At 41.1% G+C, this 22643-nt stretch overlaps 2 protein-coding genes across 5 annotated transcripts in view; one reads left to right on the top strand and one right to left on the bottom strand.

The window, feature by feature from the left end:
• HLCS (holocarboxylase synthetase) overlaps nt 1–5443 on the top strand; it is a 129962-nt gene extending 124519 nt beyond the window's left edge. For 2 of the 3 annotated variants that reach the window (XM_076353832.1, XM_076353845.1), the window contains one exon: nt 90–3149. In XM_076353832.1, coding sequence (XP_076209947.1) covers nt 90–258 — 169 coding nt within the window. In that variant the 3' untranslated portion in view covers nt 259–3149. Of the gene's footprint in view, nt 1–89; nt 3150–4988 lie in introns of those variants that run through there. The other variant, XR_012996625.1, reaches the window with a different exon arrangement.
• Nucleotides 5444–5558: 115 nt separating this feature from the next.
• Nucleotides 5559–22643, bottom strand: part of SIM2 (SIM bHLH transcription factor 2) — a 63688-nt gene continuing 46603 nt past the window's right edge. The window contains exons 8-11 of one of the 2 annotated variants that reach the window (XM_076353869.1): nt 20427–20574; nt 18363–18531; nt 16832–17240; nt 5559–7662 (exon numbers count right to left, since the gene is read on the bottom strand). In XM_076353869.1, coding sequence (XP_076209984.1) covers nt 7637–7662; nt 16832–17240; nt 18363–18531; nt 20427–20574 — 752 coding nt within the window. In that variant the 3' untranslated portion in view covers nt 5559–7636. Of the gene's footprint in view, nt 9933–16831; nt 17241–18362; nt 18532–20426; nt 20575–22643 lie in introns of both variants that reach the window. The other variant, XM_076353858.1, reaches the window with a different exon arrangement.

Raw genomic sequence — 22643 nt, 5'->3', positions numbered from 1 at the left:
GCTAGACAGGAGTCCTCTAAGCTATTTTTTAATTGTTTTTGCAGTCTCCGCCAATTAATTCCTAACCGTCTGGTTCTCTTTGTTTGCAGTGGTAAGCAAGTCCGTCTCCACAGTGAGGAGGGCCCGATTGCATGGATAGTCGGGGTAGATGATTATGGATTCCTTCAAGTTCATGAAGAAGGCAAGGGTGTGGAGTCTGTGCACCCAGACGGCAACTCTTTTGACATGCTGAGAAACCTCATAGTCCCAAAGCATTAATAGTCCTCAGAGCTCACAGCGCAAAAGGAGGCTCTTTAGTATTTGGCACCAAGCAGCTAAACTTGCTTAAAGGTGGGAAGGGTAGTTGATAGCTTGATTTTTTTTTCCTTTTGATTTTCTGATATCTTTGTTCTTTGACATGGATAACTTCAACAGTTAAGAAGAGGTAATTATCTCATTGCTGAAGGCCTTTATTCTTTCGTATTAACTTTAAAACACATCTATGTTGCCATTCTTTGTAAGCATCTGTTCTTTAAAAGGAGCCTGATTGCAAAGGAATACCTTGCAGTGAACAGAATTGTCTCTTCAGTTGCACACTGTATTTGAGAAACTGAAGTGGCTAAATATTTCCTTTTTGTGTCTCTGTGTTTTTATTGTGCTTTAGCACAATCCAGTCCAATATTTACATTTTTACTATGTTTTTTTAAACTAAACTCTGGTTTATGCGTTGTCTGCAGTGGCAACAGCTGGAAGAGTTCATCATATATTTCTGAATTACTGGGATTACCACTGTGTTTAAATTCAGGTCTAAGCGTAGACCCTTGCTGATTTGGTTCTTCTCCACGTGGGCCTATACAACAGTTTACCATCCTGTGCTTTGGTCGCAGGTCTGCAACTCTCTTACGGCTGCCTTGAGTTTTTGGGGAGTTTTCCATCAGCACTTGAGAACTGTGGTTGATTATCCAAGTTATTTGTACTCTGCTCTTCTTAGTCAATTGGACCTGAGTAAATCATCTCATCTCTCCTTTGAATCATAGCCTTCCAAGAGGCTTTAGCCCCTGTAAGAATAGCCCACTGGAGTATTGTATCGCCTAGTTGCAATCCTCTCATCCAGGTTATTGTAGAATCCAATGTCAGGGGAGGGAAGCCTAAATAGTTTACAATTTAATAGTAATTCTACTGTCACAGTAATGAAGTTAAGCGAATAAATAAGAGAAAAATGCCCAGCTCTTAAAATCCCTGCCATGAACGACAGCTACAGTGAATAAAGAAACCATGCAGTTAAGCTGTGTCCAAATTCTCGTCCACTGTTTCTTTTGTCACCCCCCTTTCCCAAAGCAGGGCATCTGGTTTTGCTGCTAACCATTAAAAGCAAGAGGTTTAACATCTGCTGACCTGGAAATAGCTTGCTTTGGGGGCTGCCTGCACGGTTCCGGGTTAGGTGTAACAGCTTGGTCATGACTGGAAAGCATCGCGAAGTAGGCATGTGGGAGCTTCTGTGCGATGGCAGCTTGTCGGGTTTTACTCCCGGGCAAGGTGAATTTGCGCCAGGAGGCTTGGCCACCACAGCACTTCAAACAGTTCTCTGCAAATGAAAAGTTTGTCCTAGATGTGATGTGGCCAGCTTCATTTCCTCAAGTAGGCAGCACTGCTTATTACGTTACCTTGTCCCCACTGAAGGTGGATCAGCCAAATTGGTTTCCACAAAGGACTTCTGTATACTAGCCAGAAATGGGTTTTTTAGGTTAAAGTTCACCTCATAAACAAACCGAACATGTTAGTAGATTGTTTCAGTTACAAATCCAAGAAGTCTTAAAACAAGGAAGCTAGTCTGTAATGGTAATTTAGAGTAATCCTCACATATTAGGGTTTAGGTGGTTTGGCAGCAAGTGCTAGAAATTAAGTTGTCCCTATTACATTTAGGATTTTATGCTCCATATCACAGTAGATTTGTCTGTGTGCCTGGTTGTCCATACCCTGCTGTTTTGTTTTCCCCCATGATCTGCCTTGTAAGAGTCTGCACACCAATATTTCATAGAACGGTACAATGGAGTGTAGACAGCTGTTAATTGGCATAGTTGAAATGATACACATGAACACCAGTTTTTGCTTTTTCCCACCAGATGCTCTCAAAACTGCTTTGGGCTGTTATTTTTTGGCAGCTACCTTTCTTTCAGAATCAAGTATTGATGCATATTATAACCAAATGAAACTTGAGTCTGAGTTTAATAAAGTTTAAATAAAAAGAAGAGCCCATTTATATATACATATATAAAAAAATGTGTGTGTGCATATGCACACCCACATCTTCCTTGGGCATCTTCACTTCTTTTCTACCTTTTCTTCCAAGCAACTTATAAGCAGCGCATGCTGCTGCAGGTCAGCTGTGGGAAGCGCATCTCTGGTACTGTTTTTACAACCACAGAGTTTTACAAAACTTTAGATCTGTACCTCAGTCCGATATTTGTAGCTAAAACACTCTCTCTGGTTTGGTACTGTAGGGTGTGCCTATAGGAAGCACCTTTGATTTCGCTCATATTCCAGACAGACTGATGAGTGCCTGTAGAGATTTCTTTTAACGACCAGGTCATGCATCAGGTTTTGACTTGAATTGCTTCCTTAAAACACACTGTCCCTTCGCTAGGGACAAAGACTGCAAAAGAATGACGGGGGAAAATGATAAAACATGTTCCCATATGAAGAAGGGCAGAATGGACCTGCAAACCTTCACTCAGCTATGCTACCACTGTGTCTGAGCAGCAGGCAGATGGATTTTTTAATAGTAAAATGCTGCAGTATTTCCTGGTTGTTATTGTTCCTTTTGGATTTCTTCATAGCCTTCTTAATGAAAAGCTTGTTCTAGTCTCACTTTGAGTTGTAAGATCATTCCAAAAATTTTTGCATTGGAATGAAACTTGGTGTTGAACTTCCTTTTTGCAAATGACAACTAACCGAGTGTGGATGTGTCGGAGCATAAGTGGGTGCTGTGGGAACGTACCCCTTTGCCTCTACTTCTTAGTGGCCTATTCTGTGTGTATAAAACTACCTGTTGTCTTGAGGAAACAGCCTTGAGTTGGATGAAGCGTCTGTTACAAACCTGACCTTTCCTTCAGAAGAACCAAAGAACTTCACAAAGAAAATTCCCGTTGTGTAGTGAGCAGCTGCATAAGTTCTGTTTAATATCTTTATCTGGATATATAAAATATATATATAAAAATAATATATATATATAAAATATATATTATATATATAAATATATATTACATATAATATATATTATCTGGATATTATATAATAATACCTGGACAAGGGCATTGAGTGCTCCCTCAGTAAGTTTGCAGACGACACCAAGTCAGGCGGGAGTGTTGATCTGCTCGAGGGTAGGAAGGCTCTGCAGAGGGACCTGGACAGGCTGGATCGATGGGCCCAGGCCAACTGTATGAGGTTCAACAAGGCCAAGTGCCGGGTCCTGCACTTCGGCCACAACAACCCCATGCAGCGCTACAGGCTTGGGGAAGAGTGGCTGGAAAGCTGCCCAGCAGAGAAGGACCTGGGGGTGTTGGTCGACAGCCGGCTGAACATGAGCCGGCAGTGTGCCCAGGCGGCCAAGAAGGCCAATGGCATCCTGGCCTGTATCAGAAATAGTGTGGCCAGCAGGAGTAGGGAAGTGATCGTGCCCCTGTACTCGGCACTGGTGAGGCCGCACCTTGAATACTGTGTTCAGTTTTGGGCCCCTCACTACAAGAAGGACGTCGAGGTGCTGGAGCGTGTCCAGAGAAGGGCAACGAGGCTGGTGAGGGGTCTGGAGAACAAGTCTTATGAGGAGCGGCTGAGGGAACTGGGGTTGTTTAGCCTGGAGACAAGGAGGCTGAGGGGAGACCTCATCGCTCTCTACAACTACCTGAAAGGAGGTTGTAGTGAGGTGGGTGTCGGTCTCTTCTCCCAAGTAACAAGCGATAGGACGAGAGGAAACGGCCTCAAGTTGTGCCAGGGGAGGTTTAGATTGGACATGAGGAAAAATTTCTTTACTGAAAGAGTGGTTAAACATTGGAACAGGCTGCCCAGGGAAGTGGTTGAGTCCCCATCCCTGGAGGTATTTAAAAGACGTGTAGATGTGGCGCTTAGGGACGTGGTTTAGTGTTGGACTTGGCAGTGCTAGGTTAACATTTGGACTCGATGATCCTAAAGGTCTTTTCCAACCTAAACAATTCTATGATTCTATTCTATGATCTATAAGGTCCTTCTGACTAGCAGCTGTTCCTGTCGAGAAAGCCAGTGAACCCTCCTGTACCACACTCACCTTAAGGTAGATGGGGAGCACAGCCAGTGATCTTACTCTTTTTGTGCCAAACTTGGCACACCCAGAAAGCCACAACATTTTTGTATGAAAATCATTGTTACTATTGTTCTTTATGTAGGACAGACAAATGTGGTGTAGAATGTCTCTGGACGTAGGTATGGAGAGGGTCAGACGACTCCAGATCCCGAAGTAATGCACTGAAAATGGTTAATTTCATTCAACTGTCTAGATCAGTAAAACACCTCTTTCATTGTGAGGCTGATGTCGTATCTTAAACTATTTTCTTGATGAAGTGCTTTCAAAAAACATTTATTATAGTGTCCGTATTTCTGTGACTTCATATTTTCCTTCCTGGACTCTGTTATAATATTTGTAGAGATTGTTTATTGACAGGAAAACTTCTGCCGAGCAAGCTGGGTGTGTTGGCACGTGTCTGTGTTCAGAAAGAGTAAGCGGGTTGTGTCCAGTGCCGTTTCCAAAGATTTGAAAAAGGAGTAATGTACTTAACATTTAAGAGTTCAAGCAGTACATCTCACTTCTAGTAAAAGGTTTTATAAGACTTCAGAGCATTTTTTTTAAATATATCCAACGAATATCATATACGTCAAGGGCTATTACCTAGAAATAATATTAAAGCATTTAATTCTTTATGCTGCTGCTTCATTGTACAACGATTTTTTTTTTTATTTCTTTGCTTTTTCTGATTCAGCTACAAGACATCAGCCTAAAAAAATCACTCTCTGCAACTACTTTGGAATATACAGTAGCTCTATAAAAAAGATAAAAATTGAAGTACAGCGTAATATCTGTCATGAAAAAGATTTGTGCCGCAAAGAGCTGACTCCGGGGGGTGACTGGTTTGGTAAAAGCATTTGCATGCGTAAGTTACTGCAGCGATGCACCGCACTGATCAGACACCAAAGAAATTAAATCTGGACTGAGGAAAGAACAGAGGTCAAAAATGATGGTGTGCCGCGGGCCGCGGTCACGTAACGCGCAACTGAGAAGAAAGAACCGCAGGGAACAATTGTAAACTGATGTCGTGTTTGAGTATCTTGCATTAGCGCGTCTCATTAGCGATTCGGTGTTATTTTCAGTTCTCCAAGAGTCTTCCTTTAAAATGCAACGTGGCTACCATACAATAAACAAAAAAAATCCTTGTATTTTATAGTACATTAGCTGTCAAATATAGGCTGTATTACAGTTGAAATAAATTTTCAAATATGCAACATTATTCTTCGTGAGACCCTGTGTTTTGTAGCAAAAAGAGACTGATCCAACTCACTTTTCCTTTGGCTACAGGATTTTATTAACATTTTAACAGTTTTGTTTTACATAATAAATAAGCAAAAATGCTTTACATTTTTAGGGAATACATATATAATTCTGAGCATTAATAGGTTGTTTGTTTTGCGTGCTTTTTCACCTACGTTTGCCAAATAGCTTTTATCTGCATCATATAAAAAAAGCGAAATCTAATGTTCAGGAAAAAAATGGGATAATAAGATTTTCTCTGGGTTGTTTTGGAAGTATGACTGAGACGCTGAAAAAATACTTGGTGTCCTGTTTTGTGATTTTTAGAGAAATACTGGTATTCTGGCAGGTTTCCCATTCATTCGCACTTTCTCTCAGTGATAGGTTCTCCGATTTTACATCTATTGTCCGCTGCGCTTAATTTCATTAAATTGCTTTAATACCCCTGTTCAAATTACAGGGCTACTGCGACCTGGAGAGAAGCCTGTTCCCTTCTCCCCTTATCTACATCGCGGCGTTTCTATTAATAGGATAAAAACTTTGAGACCTCGACATGGGATTAACGTTTCCAACTTTACATTGTGGTAAAATACTCCCTCTCTCACGCTCTTTCTCCCTCTCATTTCTCCACATGGTTTACTCGCTAGATCTGAACTCCCCCAAGAGTTAAAATCCTATCAAGTCGCACGGCAAAGGTATCTCTAGTGGCTCAGACAAGTACGGTAGAGAGAAAGGAGGTTATTTTTCAGAATATATTCCAACTCACACTCCGCTTCCGTGGCATAACTTTTTCCAGTGAAGAACAACATTGCCACTGCCGATGGCTGTGCCCCGTTCTGCGGTAGGAGCGTGCGGTGAACATCTGTAGTTTAACTGACCGAAAGTCCTATTTTTCTCTCAATATGGTTTACTCACCTTCTGGATGTGAACATGCAATTGCCGCTCCTATTTTGGAATGGCAGGAAAAACGTTTCACGCATTTGCGTTTTTAATCGCAGGTCTTTTCTAAAACCTACCTTGTATTACCATATGTGAATGCGTAATTGACTCGTTATTGCCTAGCCGGGGAAGCTCCCCTACCTGAATATCACATACAGTAAAACATCTGTGGGAGAACGATGGAACACCTCCTCCGCTCAGGCTCCTTGCATAAAGCCTGGAAGTGTGAATAACAAGGTGGACGCTGGAAAAATATTTTGTGGTGTTTTACTGAAAAATATCAGTGGCGTTTTTTTAACCGAAGCCCAATTTGCACGTTCCTGAAAACGTGGTTTTATAGTACTTACAAGAACAGAAGAACACACCAGATTGACTTTGCGTGCAGCAATGGCACTAATGAGGTATAGAGAAAAGTGTCGTATGAGGGTTGTGCATCGGGTTTCTTTTTAACGGTGCCAGCAATGTCAGTTACTCCGTTATAGGGCATGGTTTTAATTTAACAAAATTAACATACAAGTCCTAGCATAACTGTATCTTTTAAGGCGTTGGGCCCGTTCATTAGTAACACTGGCTGGGAAGGCTATTAACCGAAGCCACTGTAAAACCAACTGGTGCCTCATCGCTTCAATTTAGAAAGCCAGAATGACAATAATACTCACTCGTAGCATTCCTGCAGACTTGCTAACTTCTCTGGCGTGAGACGAACCACGGAGCGCGGTTACACTGAGTGAGTGAATGTGCTGGTTTGGTTCTGCTTTTTTTTTTTAAGTCAGCGTTCTGGCAATGGCTGATTGGGTATTTTTTGTCGTATTTATCACGAAGGGTATTTTTCGTGCTTTTCTGGCAAATGAAAAAGTCAGACAGCTGCAAGCTTCCAAGTGAAGATCAATTTAACTTCGTAATAAAGCCGCCTCTGTTAACTTTTTAATAGGAAGCAATAAAAATACTGAAAATTGTTTTCAAACACGTTTTAAAAGTATTTGTGTGTACTCACAGCAATAAATATTCATACATACAAGGAGGTGACTGAATATTATTGCTGCATATAAAAGACGGGGAACATGTAATTTTTGAAAGTGTGTATTTCATTACATTTTCATCTGACAAGGTGCAGTCCATGAGCAAGTGTTTTTCCATATTGCACAAGCCAGGTAAGCATTTTCTTCAGCGAAGGTCTCTTGAGAGAGAGTCTGATGAGAGAGAGAAAGTTTTAGAAGTGTAAATTAGCCGTGAATTGGGCTAAGAAATACAGCTAAGTATAGCTGACTCAGATCTGCAACAACCTTTGTTGTTGGTTTTCACAGCTGTTATTTAGGGAGTCATTCGTTGTTTTATCAAGAGCACGCGATGTTTGGGGAAGCGGTCGAGAGACAAAGTGGACTGACTGTTGTCAATTAAACACACACAGATCCGTATGTCTCCTCGCTTGTAAACTTTACAAAGAAGTAAAAAAAGGGGGGGGAAATCTGTTCCTACCAGGCTGGACGAAATGTAAATGTGTGCTGTATGCTTTTCGCTTGCTGCAGTTTATTAGCGCACACCGAGATGTGTGCAAAGCGTTCCGTTCCAAACCCCGATGTCCTCAAACTCCGCTTTACTTCAAGTGCAACTTTGGTTTTTGTGGTTGCGCAATGACTTTCGACTTTCCGTTTTCGGATTGTCCACTGACATTATTTGTGAAGTGCACGAATCAGTCAGATATTACTCTTACCTTTGTGCTGACAATGAGATTTATGCTCAAGGAAGTTCAGTGTGTTAAAAGCTGAACCCTTCAAACTTCAGAAGGCTACTGGTAAGTTTAAAATAAAGCATAAATGTTCATTGTTCCCTTGACTATAACGAAAACATTTCTGGCGCTCTTATTAAGATGTATTTTTGACTAGCTGGTTTGAAAATCTGCACAGCCTTCTCCCAGAATACTCAGTGACACACGCGCTTTAGAAGTTCCTTTTTCTTATTACGACATATTATGGGGAATAGTCTCTAGTTCCTGCTACGTGATTTGTCCCGATTTGCCATGACAAGACCTGTAACCCTTTAATACCTATCTTTGTATGTATTAATTTGTCATGTCGTTCCTTGCCAAGATAAATGGTGGTGGTAACCATCTCAGAGCACGGAAATCTATGTTAAGTAGATCAAATTGAGATTTGATTTATTTAGTTTAAAAACTTTTGGGTAATTAATAAATAAGCTTTTTCCAAACTGAGTTCTGTTTAGTTAGTACAGCTGTATTATGGATACTAAAAATCACCACTCTTTAAACAAAGTTCATCTGTCGGGATGTTTAACGCGTGAGTGGAGAGTTGATGGAAGGTTTCACACAGTTTGTCAAAAATACCTAAACTAGAGTGTATAGTTCATGATAATGATAAAAAACTCTTGCATGTATTTTGAAAAGGAGGGGTTAAGGAAAAAAATGTTCTTCATATAAATCTCTGCATATAACACCTATCATTTAATTTTGTTGCACACTAGAAAATAACAAAAATAAGATCTGTAACACGTCTTCTCACTGGCACCAGAGCTCAACCTGTGACAACGAAGCACTGAAGCTAGATGTAGGTTTTTTTCCTGACCTTGAAGGTACTGTTACACGTGGCTTGCCAGGAACACACCAGTCTGTCCCTCATTGACTTTCAGCTATGCTCAGTAAATGTAACCATGTTTTCTCATGCTTTTTGCAAATCATTAGTTTGGTTTCTTAATTAAATGTAAATACCCCTCTACTACCGTCACCTTCCATTGGCTATTATTACAGAAGTTCCAATATAATGGGGTAGTGCAGATTCCTTGTGGGTTTCTGGAGAAGCTGATGAGGGGCTTTGGTTTTTGTAAATAAATGTATTTACTTCCTCAGAATTGTATCCGTAATTTTCTCCTACGTGTCCTGTCGCTGTACATGTTGAAGTTTGAAATGTACCATGTTTGGCTAAAACATGGTGATAATTTAGAAGCACAAATGGAACTTGTCCAGAGGGTCTCACGTCCATCACGCGTTCGCTTTCGGAGTCATGATCGAGCTTTACGGTCATTCTCTCATCGCTGTCCAGTTCATCTAGATTTGTAGCGTGGTGACTAATATGCCCGTATTTGGGTTCTTTCATACAAATCCTTCTTGTTTGCTCATATACTGAGGGCATCGGCAGGAGATGACTCAATTGTCCTATAGCTTTAGACTGGAAACATTCTGATTTTGGCAGCAAGGAGTTAGCTATTGAGTTTGAAAAAGAACTTTCATTAATGCTCATCTTTTCTTGTAGGTCTCTGTTAAAAGCTAACTTGTTTTCTTCTTTAATGAGGTGGTGAGGTGGCTGAATCCTGGTTTCTGTTTTGTTGGGTTTCATGATGCCGGAATCATAAATCTCTTCTTTGTATCTGCTGCCTGGCATGGGCGCTGTGCAGCTTGTAAAGTTGTCAGATAGAGCGTCTTGGCTGTATCTTCTGTTTGATATGGGCACTTGCAGGAAAGAGAAAACATGTTAATTACTGACAATGAGTTCATAGAGTCAGACTCTAAGACTTTTTGTGACTGAACTTTAACACCCATTTGGTCTGGGCCCGATCCAAGTCCCAGTGAAGACATCAGAGACATTCCCATTTGCCTCAGTGGCTTTGGATAACTCTTTTTAAGACAGTGCTGAAAAGTGGGGGAAAAAAAACCCAACCCATTCAGAAGGGCCGACAGCGTCGAACAATTCTGAAAAGGTTTTCCGTGTGAAATGCCTGTTTGTTTATTTGACTGAATGATTATAAATCACTGCCGCTATTAATATGGTTACATCGGGGAAATTAAACCGAAGAAATATTTGGAAATGTGACCTGCTATCAAAAACCTTGACCTTAAGTAAGCTCTTTTCAGAGGTTTATCAAACCATTTACCAAAGGATGGATAACATTTATTACACGTCAATGATTCAATGATTAGAGTAAACCAGAATTTATTCTTCCTGTCAGTGTGGAAGTGTATTGGACACTTGCCCTTGTAAGGAAAGAAGAGGGTGTGTAGTATTAGATACCGACATGTCAGTATCTAATTCGTGGTATCTATTTGTGATATATGTAATATCTAGCTTGGGTCACGTTAAAGGCTTTGCTTTTTCTCTTTGAAAAACTAGCATCAGATATTAAAAACATCTTTTGAGAAGCATCATAAATACTTCTTGACTAATGCTGTATCTCTGCTTTTAAGGTACTATCACGTAATAAAGCTATACGTATAATATAAATGTAATTTACAACATACACTGAGGATGTTTGCTTGAATGTGGGAGTACTAAACTGGGTATGCATGGAAAATCAGAAGCTAGATTCTTAAATTTTCAAGAGAGTATGAACCTAGGATTTCTATTCAGGCTTTTCCTCTAAAATGTATTGAGTAATCTTAGTTTTCTCTTAAGTTTCTGCATGGTAGCTGAACTCTTGAAACAATTTGAATTGTTCTTATCATTTTCTGCTTGGCTTACGCAGCTTTTCCTTTTTGTATGCACCTATCTACAAATGGTAAGAGAAAAAGCCACTGGTTTACTCCTACACAGTATGGCCAAAATAAGGCGAGTACTCATTTTTTTGCACTGTCTTGTATGAACGGTTTGACAGTTATACTGCTCCTCCAAGGCATATTTGAAAGTTTTATGTTAAAGGTTAAATGAGGCACTTAGCAAATTTCTCAAATTAAACCTAAACTCTATTTTGTGTTATGCTCACTGAAAGCCCTGGACACCTAAGTGCCTTTTGTAAACGGGATTTTCTGTTTTTCTAAAGATTTTATTCAACATCTTAAAAGTTTTGGAGTTCCCCCGTAGTGGTTGCTGATGTAACTGTACCCACTAATAATTAAATATTCCCTGTGCTATAGTCGACTGGCAAAGCCTTCATGTATAACAGAGGCAGCAGAAACAGCTCAATTGTACCTTTTTTTTGTATGTAGAGCTTCATTAATTTCAGAGGGAGTTGCACCACGTAATTAACACCAGCATTTAAACAGGAATCTGGATCCAATTTCTTCTTGATCAACCCACCACCCTCCTAGAAACAACAACCTTTCAAGTTACTCTTTTTCATTTCCGTGTGTATATTTTGTACCAAGAAGTATATGCAGTCCTAAGTAAGCTGGATTCTCATCACCTGTTGAAAAACGGCCCTCTTGGGTGACAGAGCAAAAGAGGGATTCAGCCACATGCTTGAGTATAACTTGGAAATTTTACCAGTGTAATTATACTACTATAATTTTAACTCCATGTTTGGCGTTTTTACTATGAAATAAGTGTACGTGCTGAGAGCGACTGACATGTAACTAATCTGGTGTACTGGTTTTAGTGTTTTTCCCACTTGAGACATCCACAGGAGTGGTGGGTTTGTCCTCTTACTGCAGCATGGAGCATTGTAACTTTATGGCTCTACTCTGATCTCTGAAGAAAAGATTGTCCTTTTCCATTTTTAGAGCCCACGCTTGTAAGAAGCTGAAGCGTCACAGCAACCGGTTGGCCCCTGTCCTGTTATCTTCATTTTTGTAATCTCAAATTCTGCTGGGCTGATGGCTGCTGCCTTGGTACCAAGAAGTAATTTGCATACTTGGGAGATTTACAGGGTATTATCCATTTTGTTCTATCCTGTTTCTCAAACACGGTTTTCATCTCTTTTGTTGAGGAAGAAGGTAAGCGTCTGCTAATTGTTTGCAGGCTTCCATTAAAGTTGTCAGCACGTTTGTGGAGTTAGACTAGACAGTTAAGCAAGTTGTGTCTGCGGTGCAACAGAGCACAGTCGTTTTTGTCCGCTCACATTCAGAACAGTTACTGGAGCTAGACTTAAATCTGCTTTTGTCTTCCTTTGCAGACAAAAACGCAAGGGCACCCTGGGACAGACTCCTCCTGGGGAGTTTTTCATACAGAAGTTAATAGAAAGCTGACCAGCTGCTTTGTATTGCTGTAGAAGGGCAGCGCCCCAGGATTGCTTCCCCCCATCCGGCGTGTGGGCAGTTGCCAGAGTACCTGCCTCAGCAGGTGCGCGGGGATCCCATGCATTCTGCACTTCTCCAGCGCTGAAAACGCTTTACCGTCGTTGAAGTCAGTGCGTTAACTGGGGATGCTTTCCAGACCACTCTTCTGCCAGAGCAGCTCAGCTATGCCAAGTGAGGTAGATACACTGCCCATCTAAGGTTGTATGTCATACCAGAGTGATAGCAGCTTTCTGGAAGGCCCTTTACGCTTACTTACACTGCCTCCATTCATAACAGCCTACAACTGCAGTCCTTTGGGTATCACGTCTCTCTTAATTCTTGCCAAGTAGCTCTGCTTTCCCACTGGTGCACAGGGCGCAGCTCGGGCAAATTGAGGGAAAACCTGGAGATAAGAGCCCCATCACCCGGCAGCCTGCTCAGATTTCAGCATCCAACCATCCAAGTGGGAATGGGAAGGCTAATCTAGCAGGTATTGGTCTTTGTTTAAAACATATCATGTCTATTCATAGTTACAGTATACTAGAGCAATCTTTCCCCTGTCAAACATAGTGCTGCAGCAAGGAGCGTTCCCTCTTCACCTTTAAATAGTGCAGTCAAAGTTCAGATGGTGCTCAAAGGGAAAAGATGCTTGCAGAAAAGGTATTTCATTCACAAACGTGCCTTTCTGTACCAAGTCGTTAATAGGTAGAGCTGCTCCTTGTTCTCTCGTTGCCCCTGTCTATTTCAGTAAAAATGAAAGAAAGGCATCTTGGAACCAGGTTAAGGCAAAGAAAGGCTGGTGCTTGGCATTGATCTTCGTGCAAAAGGTACGCAGTCCTTATCAGCCGAGTTTTGCATCCTGTCTGTGAAAAACCTTGTCTGTTTTTAGCACGCAGCTGAGGTCCTCTTCATGCATGCTTTGTCTTGCATAATTTTTCTTGGGCTTTCTGATCTACACTAATCTCAGAAGAGTGTACTCCTGACAGTTACTGTATGTTTTGAAAAGACAATATGCCAACACTTGAATGTTGACATGTAGCCCATGACGTTTCAGTACGTTTCCTAATCCTTTGTACAGAGGGCCTTCAGAGAAGACGAGCGATGACTCAGTCGCTCTGGGTTTTGCTGAAGACCAATGAGCAGAGCTGCTGTACTGCTCAGGTCACGCGCTCCTGTGTCACAAAGGCATGCTGATATCCCCCCGTGTCAAACAAGGCAAAGATACAACAGATCTTAATACTGTCCATGCCCATGAAAAAGACATTTTTTAGATCAGCTCAATATCTGTGCTGTGTCCTGGTCTGAACCCTAATTGCAACTCATCTGAGGCATGGGCTGATGTTGTAATTACTATGTTCTCCATTATTCTCCCTCCAAAAACAATAGGAAGACAACGTGATCTTCAAGACTTCTTTGTCTTTAGCGGAATGCACTTTTCAAAAAAGGTGTCATGTATTTCTTCCAGTAGTCACAGGCTAAACCTGGGGAGTTGGTTTGGGGGAGGAAGATAGACCAGAGCTTTTTCACAGATTTTCTTAGTATTCTTCATCATTTCCTGAGTTTTGGCATGATTAGTGGCACTAAGGTTCACACAGATAGTACAGACTGGCCAACAGCATAACTTAATGAGAAGTAGGTACTGTGGTACCCGCAGTAGTAACGTATCCATTCAAGTGTACAAAGGAAACTTCCCTGACTAAGAATATGGTTCCCTTCTCTGAAGTCAGAGATCTTCTTCTGATGACTAGGCCAGCTGGAAAAAAAATGGAAGAAGCTTCGAAACCAGATTCTGAGGCAGCAGCATCTGATTTGCAGGCAGTTTTATCTGCTACGTGCTTTCCCAGAGCTTTGATGGCTTGGCACGATCATCTTAAAATCTCTGATCTCTCCAAAAGAAGCTATTTTCCATAGAGAAAAATGTCTCTGGCCTACGGCATTTTTGGCAGACGCTTCTATGGATGTGATGTGGAATAGCCCTCACATCCAACCCGGTTGCCAGATGTCGTATTTGGCATTGCCTTTGGATTGAAGATAATGACGCTAAGCAGATCCTCTCTGCTTTGAAGCTTACTGGCTGTCAGTTTTTTAGTGAAGTGCTGGAAAAAGCAGCAGTTGACAATGTAAGGAAGATCAGATGCCCCTTTCCATTCAAAGCAAAAAGTTGCTTCCAAAGGTTCAGATTTCTCTTCTGCCACCAACCTCAGCAAAAGTACAACAGGGCTAATTCTACCTCAGGAGGAAACAAACTCTGGAACAATTAGATATAAATCCTCTTTGCAGTGGAGGCTCCATTTTTCTTTCCCCTCTTTTAACACTGTGTGTGGACTCAAGCAACGATCTCTGACCAAGCCCGAGTTTGACCATATTCTTTTTTCCTTCCTAAACAGTACAATTGTAAGTGCTTTTGCAGAGAATTAATTGTACCAAGTCAGTTTTCATCAAATGCCCAATAGCTAAACATCCATTAAAATACATCTGTGCTCAAAAGAGAACCCACATATTCCAACTTAAGCAACAAAACCTTAAGTAGAAGTAGAACCAGAAGTAAGAACCGCTGGTATCACAGCTCCATTTTCCTGTTCATGAGGAAATGGTGAAGGTATGCATGCATGATGAAACTGAAAAACACCAGCAGTTGCTTGCAGTTTTTTGTTGGGATTTTTTTCCCCCTAACATATTTAGCAGTATTCCTGTGGAATCCTTCTGACTTAATATAGTTACTAGGAGTTATCTGCCCATATCAACCGACCGATGGTAAATTGCTTGTCTGCCGCTACGCTCACTGGGCTTTTCTGGCAAATGTTATGGCCACGATCAATTTTACAGACTGTTCTCTGAACAGGCTGTTCTTTCCACATCCATTCTCAGTGTATCTGATGGCACCCTCTGACCAGCAAGGGGTGGATCTACCTTCTCGGTCAGTCTCACGGCATCTGTTAGTCTGGAAGCAGAGAAGAAAAGCTGGGCTGACTTCTGTACACCTAGAATAGCTTTGTTCCTGCAGACTTACTGGGGACCTGCAGGATTTACTTCTATCCTTATACTTATCCTCAAAGGATGTAGCTTTTTTTTTCTTTTCCACAAAGATACAGCATCTTTAGAAAGGACAAAATCATTTCTTATTTTTGGTCTAAAGCTGCTCCTTTTCACACCCAGTCCACAACAGCAACAAAAGGAAGCCAGCACATTAGAGGAGCATGAGCTCAGAAAAAGCATTTAACCTGCACTAGGCCATAAGAAGAGCTTCAGTCTTGCTCATTTTCAACCTAAACACAGAACAGTAAAATAAAATGCTTAGGTCAGCTAGGTGAGGTCCATCAGCTAGGTGAGGTCAAACGGTCCTGTGAAGGACAAAACCCTGGGCAGAAGTTACTTGCTCCTTTGTAGAAGACACATTCAATGTCTGATACCGTCTTCTGTCTGACATAGCAAGCTCAGCTTTTAACATCTGCAGGTATTCCCTTCGGATCTAGGATATCTAACATCATGCCCCCAAGTGAATAAATGCTTGTTTCTGGTACTCAGGAATCTTGAGCCTATCTTTTCTAGCTTTTTTATTTTAAATTTCCACTACTGCTTCCTCCCTCCCATCCTTAATGAGGCTAGAAGAAAGGAATGTTTCCATCTAACTTTATAACAGTATGTCAACCAGTCAGTCCTCATCAGTGATTTTTAACTAATCAAAAGGGTGTATGCAGATAAATGTAATGCATATAAGATCTAAGGATTACAGTTTGTCTTGAGTTTGTTTACATTTAGTTACTTTATAGTTTTGCAAGGTTTCTTATAGGTTGCCACCTCAGAGAAGTCAGTGTCTTCAGTGCTTCCTTCAAAGTGTTTGAGCTGACCATCTGTATAGAGAGATGATGCTGTTGATCGGGGAGGAGCACTGAAGACATTTTTAAATAAAGCAGAAGACACTGCATTTCATTTACTCATTCACTGTAAGGTACAGACATTCAGAATGGCTTCATACTCAGAAAGGGCAACCTTCAATTTTTATGGAAATAGATCATGTTTATTTTCATTTCTGTATCTGAGCTGAAGTACATTTGTTTCTTTCTGACTTCAGCAATGACTTACCTGAGGAATTCCACTAAATAACTCAGTGCAAAACATGAAGGTAAACTGTGCCAGTATTAAAGGAGGTGGTATCTCTGCCCTGTTCTAAAAGTTATTCTGGTGAATACATTTTTGCAACTGATGCTTTGATAATATTCCTAATCAAGAGCTTATGGTAATGGGAAGAGGGACGAACATGTAAATACTATAAACATAGGGGTTGTTACACTTCACTGTTTCTGATTTTCTGTGTTTCCTAAACGCCTTGTAATTCCTGTTTCCAAACTACAATTACAAATCTTTCCCAGACACCCCACAGCTTTGCTTTTCTTTTTTTCTTTTTTTAAAGTGACACCCACCTTCATAACTCTGTGCAAGATTATGTCGGATGATGTTCACTGGCTGATCAGGAAGATTTTTGGATGGTGACTGGCTGCTGGGTACCAAGGAGTTGGCATAATGCCACTGGCATTCTCCATTTGTCTGCAGCGTACTCAAGAAAAATCGAGCCACTTCACAAGGTGCTCCTTGAGACTGCCCAAACTTTGAAGGCAGCATTTGCTTTTTGCTACTGAAGACATGAGAATCTACAGGGAAGTGTCCATAATGGTAGGAGAAAGGCAAGCTATATGACGGGGCGTATAAAAGTTCACTGTTTTCTGAATGGAAGTTTTGTTCTTGAATGGTGGCAGCGTTCACTGCAGGGCTGGATCGCCAGTTTCCCACCTGGCTGCATTCCAGTTTGTCTGTTTGGAATGAGCTGTATTGCTGGGGGAAAGAAAAAAAAAAGGGGAGGGGAAGAGAGTTAAATGACTAACTTGTATATGAAACTGCATAACATATCATACAGGAGCCCAAAGCTGGACCTCCTTGAACTGCGATCTCGCTGGCTAAAGGGACTGGCTTACCAGTGCATTTAAAGTTCCTCGTCTTCACGATAGCTTTACCTTCACTTAACATGCGAACAAAAACCTAACGTTAAGGGGTTATTTGATAATTTTGCCTGTTGGATTTTAGCTAGTAAGTGTAGGCAGTTGTAAACACCAGAGGACAAAAGGTTGTTGCAAAGCACTGGAAGTCACTGATAAATGGAGTAGCAGACCATGAATATGATTTTGCGTATGTTGGCATGTCCAGCTTTAGAACGGTAGGAACACAAAATCTGTCCTTTGCATCAGCTTCTATCACAATGATTTTCTCTTCCCACTCTCTCCCACCCTCCTCTCCAGACTCCAAATGCTTTTTGGGCTCTCACTGTTTTGAAGGCTAGCTGCATTCACTGCTGTTTTAAGGTAATAGTAGCCCCTTCCAGCAATATTCATTGCAAATCTCAGAATGTCTCATGGTAGGTGTCAGTCTCACCAGCCCGGTTTTATGGACAATCTCCATAGTTTCCTTTCACGACTGGTTCTAGCTCACCCAGTGACAGTGAGAGACATTCCAAGTCCCGCTCCAGTGCTCTGTTTGCTAGGATTAATTCTTATGATGCATTCTCCAGCATAAGGAAACTGCTAATACCTATGTGACATTAAGAACTCTGCATATCAACAGTGAATGAGATGCATTCTACACCAGCGCAAATTTTCACAACACAGCTATTCTTAGTACATGTTTTTCTTCTTTTTACCAAGAAAGCACATTGGTTTTGAAGTACTTTACAGACTCCAAATCCAAAAGTTTTTGTGTTCGCATCACTCGCCAGAGCTGGTTTGTACTACCTGTGCTGTCCACCCCAAGAACAAAAGGGTCTAATTGTATTCCGGCCTACATGGGAGCTCCTGTGGCAGAGCATACTATAGTCAGTTTTACAGTAAGTTCAGTTCTGGATGATCTCCTGTCCCAAGCACTCTACCACAACAATTGGTAAGTAAATATTGCTGAAAAAGTTACCTGTTGTGGGTAAGGCGTTGTTCTGAGTTTTGCCTTCATTTTATTACTTTTGGGTTTTACAATTTTCCTTGTTTCCTGCGAGGTAGATACTGAGTTTCTGCATGAAAACTGTGCCTTAGAAATGGTAACCTGGTCCAGTGACAACTGAAGTTCCTTATACTCAATATCTCTGCAAAAGAACAGTCCAATGAATTACATACTCAAATATACCATACAAATCCAAAATAGCTCCTTTGAAAATACATGTTAGCTTTCACAATGTTTTCATTTTCATTCTTCCAAGATTTTCACGGCCTCTGCAGTGTGAGTCTGGGGATGTCAGCAGGCAGGGGATTTTATGGTTTGACCTCACCCCCACGCACGTCTATCACAAACGTTCCACTGGGAACCACGTTAACATCTTTGTACTAAATGTGCTCATTCTCTGAACCTAAGCTGTGCCAACTTCTTCTCGGCCATCTGTGGCACCCTGCAGTTTGGAATCACAGCCGTGTCAGCTGATAGAAAGACACAGCTCAATTCATCTGCCTCCTCCTCAATCAGGAATTGGTCTCTGCCCTGGCTCTCACAATTAGCCCCGAGGAAAGGAAAAGGAGTGATGTTCCTCTCCTGCCACCACAATGTGCTTGTAACTAGACCACAGGAGCTGCAATGTTGTTTTTCTGACAATCTCTAGACTTTCATTTCTGCTCTGTTCTGTTCAGTTTTATCTGCTCCACAGACAGCGCAGATTTTTGTATAAAAGAGGCTAAAAAACAAATCAAGAACAGACTGTGGATCATATTTTGAAACATTAATTGATACAGATCTGATGATCAAATGGTCTCCCCTGGTTTTATCAGTAGCAACAGTGGAGCATATTTCTGAAAGGATAACTAAAAAAAACCCCCCTACTTCTCTCTCAATTCCTATCTAGAACTCATTTCCATCACTTCTTGATGGTGAATAACCTGGAAGTAAATTCAACTCGAGTATGCTGTTATATCCCTGGCACAGTTTCCCCCTTTTTACTCAAATCTCTTGCCCCAACTCATGGGACTCAAGGAGGTTGCAGGGCTGAGTCTCCCTCGTGCTGCTGGCTCTCACATCTGTACAGGAATGAGGGCAGCATTAGCCAGTGTGTCTAGGGCCAAGTACCTACTTCAAGCAGTTTAAGGAAACACCCTATGTTTTCTCAACTCATGGACTTTAACTCCCCAAAGTCAGGTATCAGAGACAACATTGTAATACGCGAACTCACATGATCCTACCACACACATCATGCAAATACATCTTACTTTCAAGCCAGATAAGAAATGGACCAGTCTAGACAAAAGAAGAGAGCGTCTAGTTCCCTGCTTTTTTACACTATTCAACACAAGGGGTGCCCACTATCCCTTTTTTTTCTCTTCCTCCACAGTCTCTTCAGCCACAGTCTGTTTCACTATTACTTATCCCTCTTATTCAATACAGATTTCTGTCTCTCTCAGGTTTATATCACGATAGGAATTTTGTAACACCTTCATGACTTGAACCAGAATTCATAAACTGCAGGTCCAAACCGCTGTACATTCACCAGCTCAGTGGGAGCTGCTTGCCATTGTAAGAATGTAGTTCTGCCCTGAGTATCTGTGCAACCCAAGGCAAGTGAGGGAATCCTCGGTGATTCACCTGTCCCTGAAAGGAGTAATGCTTCCTACCATGTCTCTGTCTCGCAAACTGACACTGTGACCTCTGCTGGGCAGCAGTAGTTTTCACTGTGTCTGGACAGCCTCAGCGCAGTTCTGATGCTAATTACAGAACTGGGGTCCAGGTCTAACGCAAATGGCTACACGTGGTATTGCATTCAAGCATATGGTGTATGAGGTAATCATCAGGAATACTAGCTCTTTTTAGCTCAACGTAAGTAAAAGAGGGAGGATATGGGGAGAGAAAAGTGGCTGTAACATGCGAGCACAGAATGATACTGGAAGACACAAGTAAAGCAAACTTAAAGGATTCAATTAGTAATGAGCCAATTACTGATTACACGCAAAATGAATCAATTACTGATAACACATAATGGTACAAAGTATTTTGACTTACGTAAGGACATAATTGACACTCACTATGCAGTGAGGCCGTGATGAACGGCTGTTATGCACAATAGTAGCGTAGCTCTGTACCCAAACCCAGCCTCCATGCTTGGACAGCAGTCGATAGTACTTGGTTGTGACTTGGCCTTTCACCAACACTGTGAATACGATACAAAAAAGCATTTCACATTGCTTGGACTTGTGACCACTTCCTGGAGAGATTTATTTGCAAAGCAGGGACTTTTCTCCCTCCTCCCCCTCCCTTTAACCTCCTTCTCCCACCAAACTTCAAATAGCTCCCCCGCAAAGGTATCTGTCCTGCCCCTTTACGTAGTTTTACAAGGTCACATTATTGTTTACAAATAGTATGTTGCAAACTATTAAGGTTTGTCTTCCTTCTTTTCCAGTTCACCCTGCTCTCTTATGCTTACATTCTGCAAAAACACTTACTGTTTCTAATCTTCTAACTGAAGAAGAAAAGTTCAAGGCAGCAAAAGTATTTTGAAGCAGACACAACTAGCCTGAATTTTTCCAGTATATTTGGAAGCACTTTTGTCATTCATAGCTTGATAGATTGTTGTGTATTTTGCAGTGTATTTTATGCTATGATACTTTTTCCTCTGTAAGCGCTACATTTTGAAGGTTGATTTAAAAGGGGAAAATTAAAATGCTGGTTGGTTCTTAAGCACACAAATAAAGACAAGGCCAGAGAGGTGAATCAGTTATTTGACAGATTTCACTAAAAATGTAATCCTGTATGCACCAGTTTGGATTCTCTGTGAACAAAGAAGTTTTGGCACAAGGCTATGCTATAATAGGAGTTGTGCAGCATCTCTAAATATTTAATCTAGCCACAAATATTTCTGGTTCAGTGCCAGGCATTTATCTAATGATTCGCTGGAAGATAATGCCCAGCCTTCGAAGGTGGTTCTTCTCTTGTGTGACCCTGGAGCATTCCTCTAGGAAACTCCATCTTCCTACTCTTCTATACAATCAGTTATTTATTTTAAATTGGGAAATAAGGGACTGAGCTTGCTACACAAACTATGTCCAAAAAAAGTGATCAATAGCAGCAATTCCTTTATATAATACACGATTAAGAAATGGCATTACTGCTTGCAAATGTAGGGCTTGTACTAGACTGAACTTTGTAGCAAAGCTCACTGTAATTTTGTTCTCTCATTGTACATGCTTGGTGCAGAAGCAGATACATAATAAGGAAATCGAACAACAGCTTTCTCTTTCAGCCAACTGCAGTAGAGCAAATGACCGCTTGAAATGAAAATATATGGCCTTATAATTAGTATTCATAGAGGATTTTTCTGACAGGGAGAGCATCCAATGTTAAATTGGGAACTAAAGAGTGCATAATCTTTGGGGGTTTGTTTACTGTTTGGTAATTAACTATATGGCTATCAGTCATTGCTGGGGTTGGCTTTTTTTTGTTCAGTCGTTACTTGGGGGAGTAGGGGTTTGTAATTTCAATAGCAATCAGAGACCGTGATAATGTGAATCATGTGAATAGCCCAATGTAAGACTGACAGAAACAGAAAAGCAAGAGTTCTTGTTCTTGCTGAAAGGTCTAAGTAGCATGCAGGTCATCTCTCTGGACTGCTTACTTTCCTATCCATCTGCACGTGTCACAACATATTTAAACTTTTCTTCAAATCCAGTTCATCTCCCTAAGAAAATCAGGCTCTTACAAAATGACTATAGACAGGTCTTTCTGGAAGTGTCAGTTCTCCTTCCATTACAGGATATGGTATCCATTTGTTCAGAAAGCAACAAGATGAACAACATCATCTTGCAGGACATTCAAAAACCCATCCTCACTGACACCAAGCCACTAATATTTAGAGTTTGAAGACTCTCTTAGATATCAGCTTTTTGCCTCATACTTGCTGGTGTCCTTTTTCATGCCTACATCTCTACATAGAATACTCTATGAGGTGGAGATGTGCATGTGTACAGATATTTAGGAAAATCATGAGGAATATGTGTGTAAGTACGTAAACACACCTACAAACTTTAAAGGCATGTGTACTCTTTAAGTGCAATGCATCGCTCCGAGGTAAAGGTCTTGGAGCTGCTACTCAAAGCTTCAGTGTAACAATGCCAAATAAGTCTCTTGTAAAAACATTTGTTAATAATCAGCTATATGCTATGAAATCACTCTGTTTCTTGGTGTTCTGTAATCCAAATGGTCCAGTTCTAGGAAATGATGCTT

Source organism: Aptenodytes patagonicus, chromosome 1, assembly GCF_965638725.1.
Source record: "Aptenodytes patagonicus chromosome 1, bAptPat1.pri.cur, whole genome shotgun sequence".
Lineage (NCBI taxonomy): Eukaryota > Metazoa > Chordata > Aves > Sphenisciformes > Spheniscidae > Aptenodytes > Aptenodytes patagonicus.
Note: the sequence above shows the minus strand (reverse complement) of the source record. Positions and strands in the feature narration are given on the sequence as shown.